Source organism: Melozone crissalis, unplaced genomic scaffold (genome assembly GCF_028551555.1).
Source record: "Melozone crissalis strain CALT ecotype California unplaced genomic scaffold, PUWL_Pcris_2 ptg000036l_1, whole genome shotgun sequence".
Lineage (NCBI taxonomy): Eukaryota > Metazoa > Chordata > Aves > Passeriformes > Passerellidae > Melozone > Melozone crissalis.
Window position 1 is genome coordinate 21310879 of NW_026535814.1, and position 17266 is coordinate 21328144.

The window sequence follows — 17266 nt, forward strand, 5'->3', positions numbered from 1 at the left end:
ACGAGTCTTTGCCTGAAAGCTGGATGATTGTCTAGACCCCTGACTGCTGCCAAGTCACAGACATTGCTCCTTGTTTCCCATTCTCCTTCCTTTGCCTTTTATTTCTTGCATTTTTTTTCCCAAAACTTTAAACTCTGGTGTTTTCACCCTTTGGCCAGTGACTGCAGAGCTTTGGTCTGTGTTTGCTCTTCCCCTTGCCATGGGGACATCACCTTTTAGCTGTCCCCTGGAGGGGCAGGGCTGTCTGCTCTCCCCCATCCTATTGCGACAGCCCCAAATGAACAATCTTGCATATTCCACATTGGCTTAAGTAGTTCATTTTTTTTTAATCTTAAACCTTTTTTTTCATTCATAGCCCTTAAACATTAAGGGTTAGGTTTATAATGTGTCTTTAGAAAAAAAACTGTCCCTGTGTGCGTGTCTTGCAGGAATTTATGGCCAAGTTTGGTTCCCAGCTCATTTCCAGACTTGCTTCTGAAATTATAGCCGTGTCTTTATGCAACTTCTGTAATTTCTGTGCAATATTTACAAGTTAAATAAAGTAGCAAGCTGACTGGCTTATGAGCCAAGACTTGAAATGCAACCAAACAGTTAAACTCAGATGTCTGAGAGAAGAGCAAAACCACAGAAAGCAAAACTCTTGTACACTTGGGCCTGTGAGGCCTTAGTACCAGATAAGGTTTTTAACTAACTTTTATTTTGACATTCCCCTTTTAATAAGCATTGCTCTTTACAAAGCGGTTTATGTGATTGCATTACTAAGAGGAAACAAAGAAATGCCAGGAAAACTTGATGTGGAGAATCTGTACTCATAAAATGCTTGTAGGCTCCAGCAAACAGGAAAGCTTTTCGCATCTCCGTTTTGGGTTTTTTTTCCTTTTTTTTTTTTTAATTCCCTGCCATTCAGTTTGCAAGGGGAAAAAAAAGAAAAAGGGAAAAAAAAAAAACCAAAAACTACAGACTGAATATCTCAGAAAACCGGATCTCGTGGTCTGAGAGTAAACACTAATTCCTTCCAGTGCCATGAACAAGCCTGTTCGTCCTGCATTTGTTAAACATGAGCCCTCACTCTTTATGGTTAAAAGCCAGTTGGCCTCAGAAAATAGGTTTTGACTCCTGGGGATGCCAAGGAATACAGATTCTGTGGGCAGATGGCTTTGGCAGGCAGGGTTGGAGACTGCTGACCATTGAAATGTATTTGTGAATGGTTGCTTCCTTCATCCGAGCTCCCTTAGCTGAGCAGTGCCAGTGATGAAAATAAAACTAATTGCTGTGGGATGGGTTTAAAGTAAACATTGCTATTTATCCAGATTGGGGTGGGGGTTTGGGATAAGGAGTGAGGCTGACCAGAGGTTTTATCATGGCTACAGAACCAATACAGAGACAAACCACTGTGGTCACCACAGTGTTTAAAGTTGTTTCCTTGTTTTTGGGGGTGATACTGGGGAGATGTCCTGTGTCACCCTCTAGCACTGTTCCCAGCAGCCTTGTAAAGGCCAGGCATTGAAACACCCCATGGGCTCTCAGAGCCAAGACCAATATCAAGGAGGCATCAGGCAGGGGATGCCAGCATGCTTAGGGTGGCCGTGCTTAGGAGCCCTGGAGAAGGCAGCCAGTGCCAAGACCTTCTCCATCTTAGGTGCATCCTGGATGATGGCATTCTGGCTCTGCCTTCTCCACTGGGGACAAGCCACGCTGCAGCCTGTTTGGAAATTTGAGATGCCTGAGACTGCCAAAGCATTTCTTCCATTCAACTGTTGTTTTTTTGGGGATTTGCCATCTCGGCTACCGGTTACAGCCAGCACTCAGGGGCTTGCTCATTCTTTCTGAGATGCTGTAGTCTCTCGTGTAAACCCCTTGGGGGCAGTTCCTCCTCTCTGTGGCTGTTGGGTTTCCATGTTATCCATCAGGAACTTTGTACACATAGGTCTCTCTCTGGAGGTTGTGGTCCTGGATGCCATGCTCTCCATGCTGCCAAAGCCAAGTTTGTTCCTCTTTTCATCCATGTGTGTGTCCTGTCCTGGTGTAGCAGTCCTGAAGGAGATGTATAAAATGAGGCCAAACAAAACCATTTGGTGTGGGCAGATTACCAGTTTACTTAATATCTTGCTTCTTAGTTATTTTTTTTCCACTTATAAATCCCTGATACACTTAAACTAGCTCGCTGCAAAGCCATGCAGCAGTGTGCCATGTTGGCAGGCAAGAGGAGAAAGTGATGCTGTAGGCCAGGTGCATCAGGAGCTCTAAAGCCTTCAGAAAAAAATATCTCCTGGCATTTCCTGCCTACCTGACTTGCTGCTGCTGTTTTTCCTGGTTAGTGTGGAAGTAACACAGAAACCTGAGAGAATTTAGCACAAAAGCCTGAGAGAATTTTTCCTGTGAACCAAAGTCATGTTGTCCAACTTCACAAAAACTTTCACCTGAAATATGGCTGTCAGGAAAGAAATTTAGGGGCATGAGTTGTTAGATGACAAGAAACTGCCTCCCCATTTGTGGTCCCCTTCCAAGGGCCAAGCTGTATGGTGGAACAGATGTGTTGGCCCAACAGAACCACAAAGGAATGAGTGAACTTCCTTTGACTTTCTTCTACGTTTTTTTTTAATACACTGTCATTCAGTTTGCAAAATAATAACCAAACTAAACAACTAAACCAAAAAACCTATTTGATTTCCAGGTAACAGGAGTTAAAATTTTTTATTATATATTATTTTATTATATAATTGTTATTATATATTGTTTTATTGTATTTTTATAGTATATTATTATTTTATTATGGGATAGTAATAATAATAATAATAATAATAATAGCTATTATTATTATACATTATCATAATTTATCATTTATTATTATGAATAATAACTTTTTAATAACTTAATAAATGTTAATAATAACTATTATCATTGTAATAATAACTACAACTATTATAGTATAAATTATAATTTTAATAATTAATAATAATAATAATTATTATTATTATTATTGTTGTTGTTGTTATTATTATTATTATTATTATTATTATTATTGCTGCTACTACTACTACTACTACTACTACTATTACTATTATTATTTTCGGTGGCCAGCTAACTTCCCAATGACTTCCTTTGACTTTCCAGGCGACAGCAGAGGCTTCCCAGCGGGAACAAGTCCCAGCAGCACACGGATCATCAGCAGGGTGGCACCAAGCATAACAGGGACCACCAGAAGCTCTACCAAGGAGGCCAGGCCCCTCACTCCTCGGGCAGGACAGGCCACCACGGCTACAGCCAGAACCGGAGATGGCACCACAACCAGAAGCACTCGCCCAACGACAAGGAGACGCACAGAAACGCCAAAGAGACTGAGAACCTGAGAATCGAGGAGAGCCCCGCGTGCACGGCGCACGTCCCCGCGGAGGCGCCGCGAGGCCCCGAGGCCGCCGAGAAGCAGCCCCAGCAGGCCGAGCCCGAGACCAAGCGGAAAGACAGCGCCCACGAGCGCCCTGGGGACAGGCCCAAGATCAACCTGCTTCAGTCTTCTAAGGACAGGCTGAGGAGGAGGCTAAAAGAAAAGGTATTATTTCTTGGGCTGCTCTTTTTCTCAGGCCGTCCTCTATACAAAGGGTGGGGTGAGCTCAAGGGACCTTTCCATCAATGCTCCCAATTTACCATAATCCCCCAGTGTCAGCACTTCTCTTGAGGTGTCTTTGTGCTTCTTCAGGAGGCCTTTTATTGTAAGAATTGAGGCTCTGAGCTTGACTTCTTGGGTGAGGTTGCTACCAGCTTCAGTTGGACTAGAATCTTTCCCATTTTCCATGGGGGAAGGCTGGTGCACACATGAGCTCCCTCTTGGTCTGAAGAGCTCAATCACTTTCCAGAAAACATGTAAAAAAGGCAATTTGTCTCTGCAACTACAGAGCTAAATCCCAAACTTTGCCTCTTGAGTGCTGAATAGTTGGACTCCGCTGCTTTAAAGCTGATATCCATTTATCTCTGCAAAGAATTGAAATGCCCTTATCTCCCCCCTTCCTTCCAGCAACCCAACAATAACAAAAGTATTGCATGCAAGTGACGGAGGAGAAATCCTTTTTGGAAACAATATTCAGCCACAAGTTTCTGAGGAATTTGGAGATGATATCTCATTTGCCCCCTGTAAAACTCAAATTTTTTCTCTTGAGATTCTTTTGTCAGACTGTAAAAAGCATCCATGGGGTTATCTCTAATGAGATTTCCAAAATACAGAGCAAAAATAACCTGAACATATAAAATTCCATGGGAGTGCATGCTGGAAATGTATACCTTTGCATGCATGAGCATTTACTATTTCTGGATATGGCATGAGGGGGAGTAAGAGATTTTGTTAGTTTTTTTTATGTACTTTAAAGCAATTGAAGTGTAGTAGAGACTTTCAGAGTATTCATTTTAGTGCTCTTCTCAAAAATTTAGAGTCTTGTAAGACTAAAAATCTCATCAGCACCCACTCTTGGGTTTTTATTATATGAGATTGAGCTGGAGGGCTAGAAGAGAAGACCAGAGCAAGCAGGATGCATGCCTAACACTGGGGGAAAAGGAGCAAACACATAATAAAATGCTGAAAAGAATCAATAATTTCCGGGGTAATCATGGGAAGTGAAAAGTGTAACAGGCAAGAGATGAAAAAGTCAAGAATCTTTTCAATGCTGGGATGATGTGACTTCTTTGAGCTCAATTTACATAATGAAGTGTATGTATTAAAATATATTTGTATTTAGATATATTTATTTATATGTATATATTTTCTATTAAATATGTATATGAAATATATTGTTATGGGATCGTTGTCTGAAGATTTTGCGAACATCGGTGCATTTTATAAAGAGAAACAAAAAAATGTCCATTATGATGACGTCACAGACACCAAACTGGTCCAAGATGCCAAAGGCAGTCAGAGGTGATCAGACTTTGGCATCCTGGCTCAGGACCCTCAAGGACATCTTCTCCTTGAGCTGAGGGGTGGGACTTTGGGATTGAGTGGTCTGGGAAATGGAGAAAGGGGACATTTCTGGAGCAGGATGCATGCGCTTATGCTTTCCAATGCTGATGTTATACCACTGTGCTACTAAAAATTGCTTTGTCTTTTCTCTTTCTCTTTATGTCCTCCCAGTCCCCTTACCCCTTTGCTCTTTGTGCAAGGACATGGGCTGATATATCTGTTTTTTCCTTGTGTAACAGACGCCTTGTCTTTCCCTTTTCACGGACCAGGACGAAGTAACGGTGGAAACCACCGACCCTGAAAAGAATAAAATGGACAAATTAATTGAAATTCTCAACAGCATGCGGAACAACAGCAGTGACGTTGACTCCAAGCTCACCACCTTCATGGAGGAGGCCCAGAACTCCACCAACTCTGAGGAGATGCTGGGGGAGATAGTCAAGACCATCTACCAAAAAGCGGTGACAGACCGCAGCTTTGCTTCCACAGCAGCCAAGCTCTGTGACAAAATGGCCCTCTTCATGGTGGAGGGAACCAAATTCCGGAGTCTGCTCCTCAACATGCTGCAGGTAACAAGATAAAGTTAGCTGTTCAGGTGCCTGGAGCATCATCTCAATTGGTCTTACCAGTTATTTGGAGTTGAGCTGTTACCAAATTCCTTTTGAACCCAATTGATGAGTTCAAATTGCACCGGTTGTTTTGTCTCTGCACATCTTCAATGGTTACCATAGATAATGTGACACTGAGGGCATTATCAAGGTGCTCTTCATTCTCATTTCTTGAACTCTGCAAGAACTGTGGCATCTCACACCAGGGCCTGTCTGGGTAATGAGTCAGCTGCTTGAGGCAGCATTCCCATGGCATGAAAAGAAATTAACTGGGAGGGTCTCTCAGTGTCGGCTGTTAGAGTGGAGGGTTCAACTCAGCACCAGCAGCACCAAGACAAATCTCTGATGGTCTTAGATACCAGGCTGGTACATGAGCAGGCTTTAGGCTGCACTACATGGCTTGATTCTGGTTTCTGATTACAAACAAAACTGAAATAATTACATATTTTCTCATTATTCTGGGTGACTCGTTTATTGATATGTGGAGAACTGGTTGGTTGTTCTGCTCCAAAACCATCAGTGGCAGCAAAGTTGCAGAGGGGTGGAAAAAGCAGGGGCTCTGATCACTGGTCCATGAGGTTAATTGTTGGACTTGGTGGTCTTGGAGATCTTTTCCAGCCTGGATGCTTCTATAATAATGTTGGATGATAGAAAAAAGGGCTATCCTCAAGTGCCCATGGTCTGGGAGGAGTGTGTTTTACTGCAGTGTCACCATTAGATTGGGCAGTTGTTTTCTGGGAGTGTGTCACACACACCTCCAACTTTCTGCCTCTGGAGACAGAGCTGAAACCATGAATTTCCTTCCTCAATTTAAGGTGCATTTCCTTGTGGCTGTTCCCTCATGCACCATCTGTGGGACGTGCAGAGCTCACTTTTCATTTCTCTGCTCTCCATACAAGTCTGTTGCTCAGTACCACTCCAGTTTTTGACTCATCTTCTCGTTCTTCTTGCTGCTCTTGTTGGAGATGCTCTCTTGGATGCTGTGGCTGGCTGCCTGTACCTTGAGTTGGCATTGGGGCAACAGAGCAAGCAAGGAAATAAGGAGTAAAATAAAATAGTGAAAATCAATATCAGATAATTCTGCACAGTGACTGGTCCAGCTCTGCTTCTGTCTTTGCTCTGTGTGCACATCAAACACAACAAGCCTCCCCCCTGCAAAGCCCTTGGCCAGCATACACATTCACCCATTGCCTCTACCAGCTGGTGATTTTTTCCAGATTAGTATTTCCAAAGGGAATATCCATCAGAATGAGAGAAATTGCAGACAGAATCAGTCCCAGAATTAGCAGCAAGGGGCTGGAGGGAGCTCTAAACCTTCTGTGCATCCCTTTCTTCCCATATCAGGTCACTCTTGCATCTTTCCCTGTTAAGCTGAGCAATCTAAGAAATCCAGAATAAAGCCCAGGAATGATGGCCTGAGAGCAGCAAAGTGTTAGCCCACAATTGATGCTGATGGCAGTCCTGGGTTAGGGAGGACTCTTCCAGCTTGCTTTATTCCCTTGCCCCAGCAATTCCACCCATGCAAACAGACCCAGTAAACTGATTTATACTGCAGCATCCTGTGCAAGACTGAGTGGCTTCCCATTCAGCTCTTCACAGCATGAATGTAGGATAAATAATATATCTCCTATCTCCAGAGAGACTCAAAGTGCTTCTCAGGAACATGCTGACAGTCCCAGTGTGATGGGAGCGTTGTGGAGAGCTGAAGTGCAAAGAGGGAGCAGGGTGTGCGGGTGACCGAGTTCACGTGCTGAGGCACAGAGAAATATGCAGAAGGGATTTGTTCAGCCCCAAACTGCACATCTTTTATAAATGTCTTCATGGGCAAAAGGTGACAGATCAGTACAGGTCAAAAGCAAAGTGCTGTGTGAAATTGAATAATTTAACATTTCCTTTCTGATAGTAAAGGATTTTGACTTTCTCCAAGCACTGTTTCATTTTCCAAATGAAACAATCAGATGCACTCAAACTGATTCATAAATACTTGGGTCAAGCCCTAAACCAGGAATATTTTGAGGTATTTACGTCTGATAGCCTTGGCTGGAGACAGAGCCAGGTATGAGACACAAAAGAGTCATTGCAGCTACCTTGGTGTGAAATAAGGAGGTTGATTATCAATAGCAATATGGTATGTTGGAACTGATACGAAGTATTATCAGTATTAATAAGGCATATTGGATATTATGTCATGTTACAGAGTAATGTGACTATCCCATTAGTGTATGATATATTAATATATTGATATCAGTTATTATACATCCATATGTATACATATATATATACACACACACAGATCTATATATATCCATATGCATCCATATGTTACAATCTCATTTTTATATGACTGATGATAGGACATTACCCAGCTACAGTCCTGGCCCTTCCACCATCAGACACTTTCCATCAGCCATTTTTAGATAACTCACCGTTAATTAAAAAAGAGAAATAAACCTTTATTAAAACGCTTGCTGCAGAGCAGGATTTGTGTCTCTCTAGCACCTTTCAGACTAATCTGATCCCCGGGCGTAAGGAGCTCGGCTTGCTGGGCACCGGCGAGCTGGGGAATTACTGTGCCGGGGTGTGATAAATCGGGATCAGTGTGATCCCTGCCCGTGCTGCTGGCGCCGGGGCTGCACCGCTTGCCCCCCCATCTGCTCCCAGCAGATGCTCCTGTTTTCTAGGGGCTTGTTTGTCCCTTTCCCTCAGGACTGCGATGGCAACAGCTCATCCCCACCAGAGGAGCTCAGGAGTTGGTGCATGAACCCGTTGAGGTGCCCTGCCAGCATGGGCATACCTATAGACAGCATCCCTACAGGACCTGTAGACACTGTCCCTGAACCCTGCTGGACCTTAAAACAAGGTGGTTTTTTCCCCTACAAAACAGGCAGTTAACTGTCTTTTTAACATGGTTCCTCTTCTGTTTTCAGGTGTTGACAAGGTGCTCATGCTCAAGGGTTGCACATGTTCACAGCTTATCTCAGGGTACTTGTTTTGATCCCAAAAGAGATGTCAGTGCTGCAGCACGGGAATGTTGTCACATCATCCCCCTCCCTGCCAGCAGCTCCTCTGAAGAGCTTCCCTATAGCCAGCATGGTTCACTTCATCCCCAAAGGGGATCCATCAGGAAAACCCTGGTTTGAATTTATCCTTCACTCCATGTTTTGGTCCAGAATCTTGGCTAGGTCTTGAGTTTGGGTGCTGCCAACTTCTCAGGAAAAGAGATGTGGAAAGGGGAGCCATGGATTGGACAGGTGGTAGAGCTGCCATGTGGGAGCTTGGCACTGGGGAGATCATTTGGCATCTGAGTTGTCCAGCCCTGGCACAGGCTGCCCAGTGATGGATCACCATTTCTGCAGGGATTTAAAAGCTCTGTGGGTGTGGCACCTTGGTGGCCTGGGCACTGCTGAGGAGTGGGTGGACTTGATGGTCTTAGAAGGCTTTTCCAACCTAAACAGATCTGTGGTTCTGTGATTTGGGTTTTTGATTTTCTCCTCATTGAATTGGGTTTAGTCTTTTGGTAGCAAAGGCAGTTTTGAGCTATGTGACCCCTTGGGATGGACCTGGGTGGGCTGGGCCCAGGGAGCTTGGATGTCTGGGGACATGAAAGAACATCTTAGTGGACACATACACAAGCTATTCATGCCTCTAGAAATACCTTCTTAATTAATACATTGAAAGTATTTCTCCTTTGAGAGGCTTTTGCTTATCATAGTTTCACTCACTGGCATGCCCAGGCTTTCTTTTTTTTCCTTTCTTTCCAGTAGGGGGGTATTAAGCAATGTGCCACAAACCCTTCACATGTAACATAAGTTGGAGTACTCCTCTGCTGGAACAACCGTGCTCTTTATAGCAGAGCTGTGTCTGCATCTGAGCTATGCAGAGCCAAGTGTATTATTAGAGTGAGCATCACTGGGGCTGTAATTGTATACTGCTCCCCTTGGCAACCACGGCCAACAGCACATCAAACAGAAGGCTGATACCTTCTTTTAATAATAATGAAAAAAACCCCCACCAAAATCACAAAATGAACATCCCGACACAGAGCAGCAGAGCCCGCTGGCCTGCTGCCAGAGAAGTTCCATCCCTGCACATGGAGCTGCCTTGGTGCCAGAGGAGAAGGGCAGGTTCTGCAGGATGCCCTGTGGCTTACCCTGCTGCGTGCCCTGTTGGATACCCGGTGGCACATCCTAATGTATATCCCATTTCACACCCTAATGCATACCCTAAGGCACTCTGCATTTGATACGTCATAGGATACTCTGTGGCATACCCTAATGCATCCCAAAATTTATACCCTAATGCATACTCAGTGGTGTGCCCTAGTGCATATCCTGTTGGATGCCCTGTGGCATTCCCTGGTGAATATCTTGTGGTACAGCCTAATGCACTTCCCCTGGCATATCCTATGGTGCATCCTAAACACAACCTATTACTTACCGTAATGAACTTCCCATGGAATATCCTGTGGTACATGCTAATATACACCCTGCTACATACCCCAATGCACTTCCCATGGTGTTTCCTATGGTACATCCTAATGCAGACCCTATTGCATACCCTAATGCACTTCTCGTGGTGTTTGCTATGGTACATCCTGATGCACATCCTATTACATACCATGATGCATTCCCTATGGCATACCCTATGGTATACCCTAGTGCATACCCTATAGTATATGCTAAAGCATTCCCTGTGGTATATCCTAATGCATTCCTTAATACACATCCTATTGCACACCCAAATGCCTACTTTGTGATTTACTTTACTGTATATGCTGTTGGATTCCCTGTGGCATACCCTAATGAATACTCTATGGTATATCCTAAAGCATTCTCTATGGCATACCCTGATGAATACTCCATTTCCCACCCTAATGCTCCCCTGTTGCACACCGAAATGGGAGTTTTGCCTTATTGCCTAACCTATTGCTCACCCTTGTTGCATATCCTGATACATTCCTAATGTTGCACACCCACACAGGGTTTCTTCATCATCTTACTGCAACCTCGTGATGCCCCAGAAATGGCCCTTCCTTGTTTCGGTGCTGTGCTTGGGTCTGAATGTAGAAATTTCATAGAAACAGAGAACATCCTGATCCAGAAGGGACCCACAAGGATCACGGAGTCCAAGCCCTGACCCTGCACAGGCACCTCAGTGACCCCTGAGAATGTTGTCCAAACATTCCTGGAGCTTTGGCAGCCTCAGGGCTGTGCCCATTCCCTGGGGGACCTGGTCAGTGCCCCACCAGCCTCTGGGGGAAGAACCTTTTCTCAATATCCAACCTAACCCTCCATGGCACAGCTCCAGCCATTTCCATGGGTCCTGTCGCTGGTCACACAGAGCAAAGATCAGTGCCTGACCCTACTGTGCACATTACAAGGAAATTGTAACTGCAGTGAGTGTCCCCTCAGTCTCTTCTCCAGGCTGAGTAAACCAAGTGCCAAAACCTCAGCCCCTCCTTGGATGGCTTCCCCTCTGGACCTTTGAGATGAGTAGTGGGGGTTTTGGCAGAGGTTTCACTTCAGTCTCAGTGGCCTTGGTTGGGTTTGAGATGATTGGTGTGACCATTTATAGAGGGGCTCAACCATGAAGGTGGCCAAAAATCCATTTACGTTGCCCCAGGTGGGGGATGGAAGAGGAGAATTTAGGTTGAAGTATTTCTTGGGATGTAGTCATTGTGGCATGGGGTACAGGGAACTGACTGATTTCCTCTAGTAAATGTGGGTGCAGTGTGAAGTGTTTGCCAAGCAGAGCATGAGGATTTGGGAGGAATGAGCTGAAGTTCTTCCTGTCCTGTAGCCTTTTTAGTCTGAGCAAAGAACCTCCCAGCCCTTTCAGCACTGTAGGGCTCTGAGACACCGGCTGGATACTGTGGGAACTGGGGCATGGAAGTTGGTTGGATTCAGTGATCTTAGAAGTCTTTCCCAACCCTAATGGTTCTGTGATGTTTTGTGTTATTCTAAGTATTACATTAATGGTGAAGGCTGAAAGGCAGATTCTTTTTTTCCCTTCTCAACATGATTATTGGTGAGGAACAGTTTGTGGTTTGGCAGAAGTGGAGGCAGGAAGATCCAAGTGTGGCTGGAGAGTATCGGACCTGTGCACCATGTCCAGCACTGACTGTAAAACCCCATCAGTCCTCTTTCTATGGCTGTTTTTAATATAATTTAATTACAGATGGTCCAATCTGTGCACATAAAACAGTGGTACCACTTGTCTCTGAAAGGACATTGCCCAGCAGACATCAGCATGCTGCTTCACTGAGAGGTGGGGAAAAAGCAAAAGGCCCTGGAGCAGATCCTAAAGCCACACAAGTGTGTGCTCCTGTGCCACAGCAGTGAGCTCAGCTCCACAGAGCAGCACTACATCCATCTCTAACATCTGTGCCTGAGCCAGCCTTGCAGCCTTTGGTTTCTGCTCCACAGGAGTTTGATGAGCTCTTCCCCCAGTGAGGTGGAGATTCCTTGGCTCAAGCTGCTCTCCATGGCTGTCTGTGCAGACCAGGAACCTCTTGGTGGTGAACCTCAGAGTGGATGCCAGCTCCTCAGGAGCCCAGCACAAGCACAGAAATAGCAAATTGTGCTGCCCTTGTGTAGACATCTTCATTTGGGGATTTGCAGAAACTTCTAGAGCTTGGAGACCTTTCTTCCCCTACATTTCTGATATTGATAAACATCAAACCATCCTGCTTTTGTAAATCACTGTGGGACTCCCCCAGCAAAAGTTTTGTGTAGCTTTGAAGAGATTTATTTTCTATATGCCCAGGCAAGTCAAAGGCAGTTCTAAATTCATGCACACTCATATATCTATGCAGTGCTTGAAGGGGCATGGGGAATGCAGCCCCGTGGGTGGCTCTGAGGAACATCCCCAGCTGCTGCATCTTCCTGCTCTCAAGCTCAGAGGAAAATAGTGGAAAGGAGACACATTCCATTTTTTGCCCATGCGTGTGTCTCAGGAGACATTCTCCAATTTTTTACAGTGTATATACTATTTTATTTTTATTCTTTATTATCGTACCACTTTCATCACTTGATTCTTGTATTCAATTACTTCTTGTTTTGCTCATATATAAAAATATATGCTTATTGCATAAATATTAATTATGTATGTTTTTATATATGGTAACGTCTGCTAATGGTATATATTAACATTATATAACTTACAATAACAGTATATAACTTACAATGTTAGTAATTTTTTTTTTTTTAATTCTTACTGTGGTTTGTTTTGTTTTGTTTGGGTTTTTTTCCCCTTCTTTTGCAGTCATCCGGGGCCAAGCACACGCCGTGCAAGTGTCGGCAGCAGGCAGGAGAGGGAGCCCGGGGAGCGGGCTGGCAGCCAGCCTGCGCCTGTTGGCAGGTGAAGGGCAGGGCTGGGCATCCCTTGGGGCTGGCCCTGCCTTTACCCCGAGCTGGGCTTGGCCCCGGGAGGCTTCGGGAGCCGCTGGCACACGGGTCCCGTGCGGGGCTGGGAGCTGCTGGAGAGCCCTGGATTAAATGTCCACGGCTGTGTGCTTCCAGCTTGCCACTGCTCCCAAGCAGAACGGCGGCTGCAGGAAGCACCCGGCTCCTCTGCAGGTGTTCCATCGCAAAGGGAATGTGGTGGGGGCCAGGGAGAGCCGGGCAGCACCTCCCTGCAGGGTGTTGGTGAGGTGAGCAAGGGGTTAATGGAGCCTGAGACATCAGGTTTTAACGGAGTGCAAAAAAAGGGGCAGGTTTGCACTGATGGGGACAGGAGCTGTGCCACGCAAGCACTAGGAGCTGAGGATAGTTGAGCCAGACCCTAAATTAAACAAGCAGTGGGTTTGCACCGCACGTCAGCCCTCAGTCTGAGCCCCGAGGTGGGTTTTGGGGGTCACGCTGAGTTGCAGCTGGAGGTGGCCACAAGGCCACTGACACAGCAGTGAGTGTCACAGGGGATGACAAGGGGATTGTCCCCAGTGCTGTGCAGGTCTCTGGGGTCTGCACTCTGCCCAATGCAGCCACACTCATGGCTCTGCACAGGAAAGATGCTTCATTTAGACTAGCAGTGCATTGTGCCGTTGAGAGTTTGGTGGGAAGCAGGACTAATTTTCAAAAAAAAAATTCCTTTCCAGTTTAAAGATTGGCATATTTGATTTTAATTCAATGTGCTGGTAAGGTTTTATTCCTTATACTTTGCAATGCTCAGATGTGTTGTGCAAAAATAGCCATCACCTTTAGTCCATAAATTTATGTGTGGCTTCTCCTGGCTTCTTTCCACCTTGGAAGGGCCAAGATTTCAAAGCTGCTGTGGGGACCAGCCCATGCTCCAGCACATGATGGGACCCCAGGGATGGCACTTGGTGTCTCAGTGTCTCTCCAGGCACTGGGTGCCCTGGGCACCCCAAGTGAAGGTGGGACCCAGCAGAGGCTCCATCCTCTGGCTTGTGCGTGTTGGTGTGAAAAGTGTCAGGAGCACCCCTGGCCAAACTGCTGCTGCCTGCTAAAAGCACAGCTGAGTTCAGGGTTCACAGCTGGGGTGGTGGGACCCGTGCACAGCCTGTGCATGGGCTCAAGTGCAGAGCAGAGGCTGTTCTGGGCTCTAGGTGGAGACTGCACACTGCTCAGCCTGCCTGCAGCCCTGGGACAGAGCCAGGCAGCAGCTCCTGCTGGGGTGGGCTCCTGGCTGCCCCCAGCCATCGCTGGTGGGTGAGGATGCTGGTGGCCCTAGTAGAAAAAGCAGAAATAAAATAAAATAAAAACTCAAAATCCATGTATCCGTTGATGAGAGGTGAGGAAAGGAAGGGGAGCACTTCAGTGTTGAGACCTCCCCAGACCGGGCTGAGCTGGCATCAGCTCCTACTCGCTTGTTTACTCCCCAAAGGCTCGAACCCACGGGATGTGGGAGTATGTTCCTGTCAGCCCAGGGGCTCAGCTGGGCACCCTCCTCACAGACCATCTGCTGCTGCCTGCTCCAGCCCAAATCCAGCTCAAGCTGCTGAGCCACCCCAAGGTGGGGATTTTGGGATGCTGCGGGGTTGGAGGATCCCTCCTCCCCATACCCACAGACGCTCTGCTCTGCCCAGCCCTGCTCTCAGCTGATTCCCTTCACCTCAGCTGGGATCAGGAATTTTGGAGGCTCACTGGGGCCCTGTGATGCATCACCCTGCCTGGGATTCATCCCACAAACGCCACACCCCCATCATTTTGTCAGGGAATGAAGCGTCCTGCTGACACAGGAGCACCGTGGAGAAGCAGCTGCCAGGGACATCACCTCCTATGCCAGGGCCAGGGCAGGTGGATGTGCCTGCAGCAGCCCAAAGATGGGATTTGGTTAGAAGGATGTTGGAGAGGGAAGCCCCTCTTTCTCTCCCTGGAGAAGGGGGAACATTAGGTAACGTGCTGTGCCCATCCCTGGCTTTACTTGGACACAGGCCCGTAGCATACAGAGGATGCTCTTGTGCTCACCAGCAGGAAAGCTCTTGTTTTAAGGTTTTCTAGCTGAGTCACAAGTTTCTGTACCAGATTCAGTTTCCAGCCAAGTGAGCCAGACTGCTGTCGTGGCACCCAGAGTGATGGTGCCATGGGACCTGCAGCTTGAGCACCCTCAGCATCCTCCAGGCATGCTTAGGCTCAGGGTTTTTTCATTGCTCTGGGTATTTTGGTGTGTAGCTATCTGTCAGAGTCTGGATTTGGAGAATGAGTGCTTCCAACAAAGTCCACATCCCCTTTTTGCCTCCCCTGTGGTGTGCATTTTGCACAGCCTCATCTTTTCCTGCTGCACACATTTAAACAAGAAAATGCAAAATGATGGTGGGAGGTGGCTTTGGTGGTTCCTGGGAGCAGAGGAGCTACAGGACACTTGAGAGGTGGGGAATGAGGCTTGAGAATTATTTCAGGTCCTGTCCTACAGCTTGCCAGGCTTGATCCTGATGCAAAGCACAGCATCCAAGTCTTGGGGACAGCAGCGAACAATGCTTGGCTGGAGGACATTGCCCTGCCTTGACACATCCTCTGGTGTCATCAGCAGTGCTGCCAACCATGGGGTGTCCCCCATGCTCCTCCCCTCACTGAGCATCCCAAACAGTGCTTCCTTTTCCCCTCCAAGTGATAAATTCCTCCACTTTTCTTGCTCCCTTTTTTGAAAATTACTCTTGCTCTAAATACTAATGTTTTATTAAACGGAGGATAAAACAAGCATCTCTAGCAGTGCTGGGAATCCAAACTCAGTGATAAAACCAGGCTGCACCAGGGTTTGGAGCAACCTGGTGTAGTGGAAGGTGTCCCTGCCCATGGCAGGGAGGTTGGAACAAGATGGTCTTCAGGGCCCCTTCCAAACCAAACCATTCTGTGGTAGCACTTCCAGTTCAGGAGCAGCAGGAACTGAAAGTGAGGACAGCAAGAGCAAAGTGTCCAGCAGCTAAGGAGACAGTTTCAGACTGGAGAAACAAAACCTTTCAATTTCTGCTTTGTTTTGAGTAAGGTGTGTTTCCTTGCATCTCTAATATTCCAGCCTGTGCCATCCAGTGGTCTTACACAGTGATGCTCAAAGTCTGCCAACATGTAGCAAAATGCATGGAGGTAATCATGGACATCCCTTTAGAGATGCAAAGGATGGAGGAATGGAGGGTGTTTGCAGGTTGATGTTGTTTCCTGCAGTCTGTAGTCTTTCTGTAATTTTAGCTTTCCCAGCATGGATAGGCAGCCTCAGAGGCATTGTAGGGTGCTCCATACCTGTATGCTGCAGGGGATGAGCAAAAAATATTAATGTACCTTTCACATCCACTAAAAAGAAATATAAAAACCAGCCAAATACAACATTTCTTACAGCAAAAGCTCCCTGGCTACATAGAATTTGTAAATATTAGCCTCTGAGAAAGATTTTCTGAGCTCCTTTGTGTAAATAACATTTTTTTAGCAGACTGGCACTTCACCTCCAGGTCTCAGTTTTCGAGTGGTCGCTCGTGCCCCCATCCCAGGGCTGGATTTCCAGCAGGGGGATCCAGCACTGGTACAGGATGCCCACGGGGTGCCTGGCAGTGGGGGAGACGTGGTGAAATGGAGGAGATAAGAAGGGTGACAGCCCCTGTGCTCTCCAGCGTGTTTGCTCAGCAATGCTGAGTGCTGGGCCAGAGCCACCACCTCCCTGCAGACTAAACAGTTGCAGTGTTTTCTCTCCCATGACCAAAAGAATTTAGTAAAGGGTCCCGGTATGAAACTTTACACGAACTCTGGGTGCCACGAATATCTCTGGCTGGGAGTCTGTTAACTCCTCCAGCTCCTTGATCATCCGCACGGTTCAGTCCCAGGGCAGATGAAAGGAGACCCATCCCACCATGGATCTGGCCAGCTGCCTGCAGGACCCCCCGTGCTCTCCCACCCACCGAGTTCTTGTGCATCCATCTTTCTGGGGATTTCGTTGCTTTCTTTTAAAGGAGAGAGCCAAGAGCTCTGGCCACAACGGAGCTCTGGAGTCCTCCAGTTCAGGAAAGACATGGAGCTCTTCGAGTGGGTCCAGGGGAGGATTCTCCCAGGGCTGGAGCCCCTCTGCTCTGGAGCCAGCCTGGCACAGCTGGGGCTGCTCAGCTGCACCAGAGAAGCTCCAGGGACACCTCAGAGCCCCTGCCAGGGCCTGCAGGGGCTCCAGGAGAGCTGCACAGCCCCTGGGGACAAGGCAGGCAGGGACAGCACCCAGGCAATGGCTCCCACTGCCACAGGGCAGGCACAGATTTTGGCAGATTGGGAATTAG

General features: G+C 46.8%; 1 protein-coding gene across 2 annotated transcripts in view; it reads left to right on the forward strand.

The window, feature by feature from the left end:
• CTIF (cap binding complex dependent translation initiation factor) overlaps positions 1-17266 on the forward strand; it is a 146087-nt gene that overhangs the window by 98699 nt on the left and 30122 nt on the right. The window contains exons 8-9 of one of the 2 annotated variants that reach the window (XM_054283461.1): positions 3115-3550; positions 5188-5517. In XM_054283461.1, coding sequence (XP_054139436.1) covers positions 3115-3550; positions 5188-5517 — 766 coding nt within the window. The remainder of the gene's footprint in view (positions 1-3114; positions 3551-5187; positions 5518-17266) is intronic. The other variant, XM_054283462.1, reaches the window with a different exon arrangement.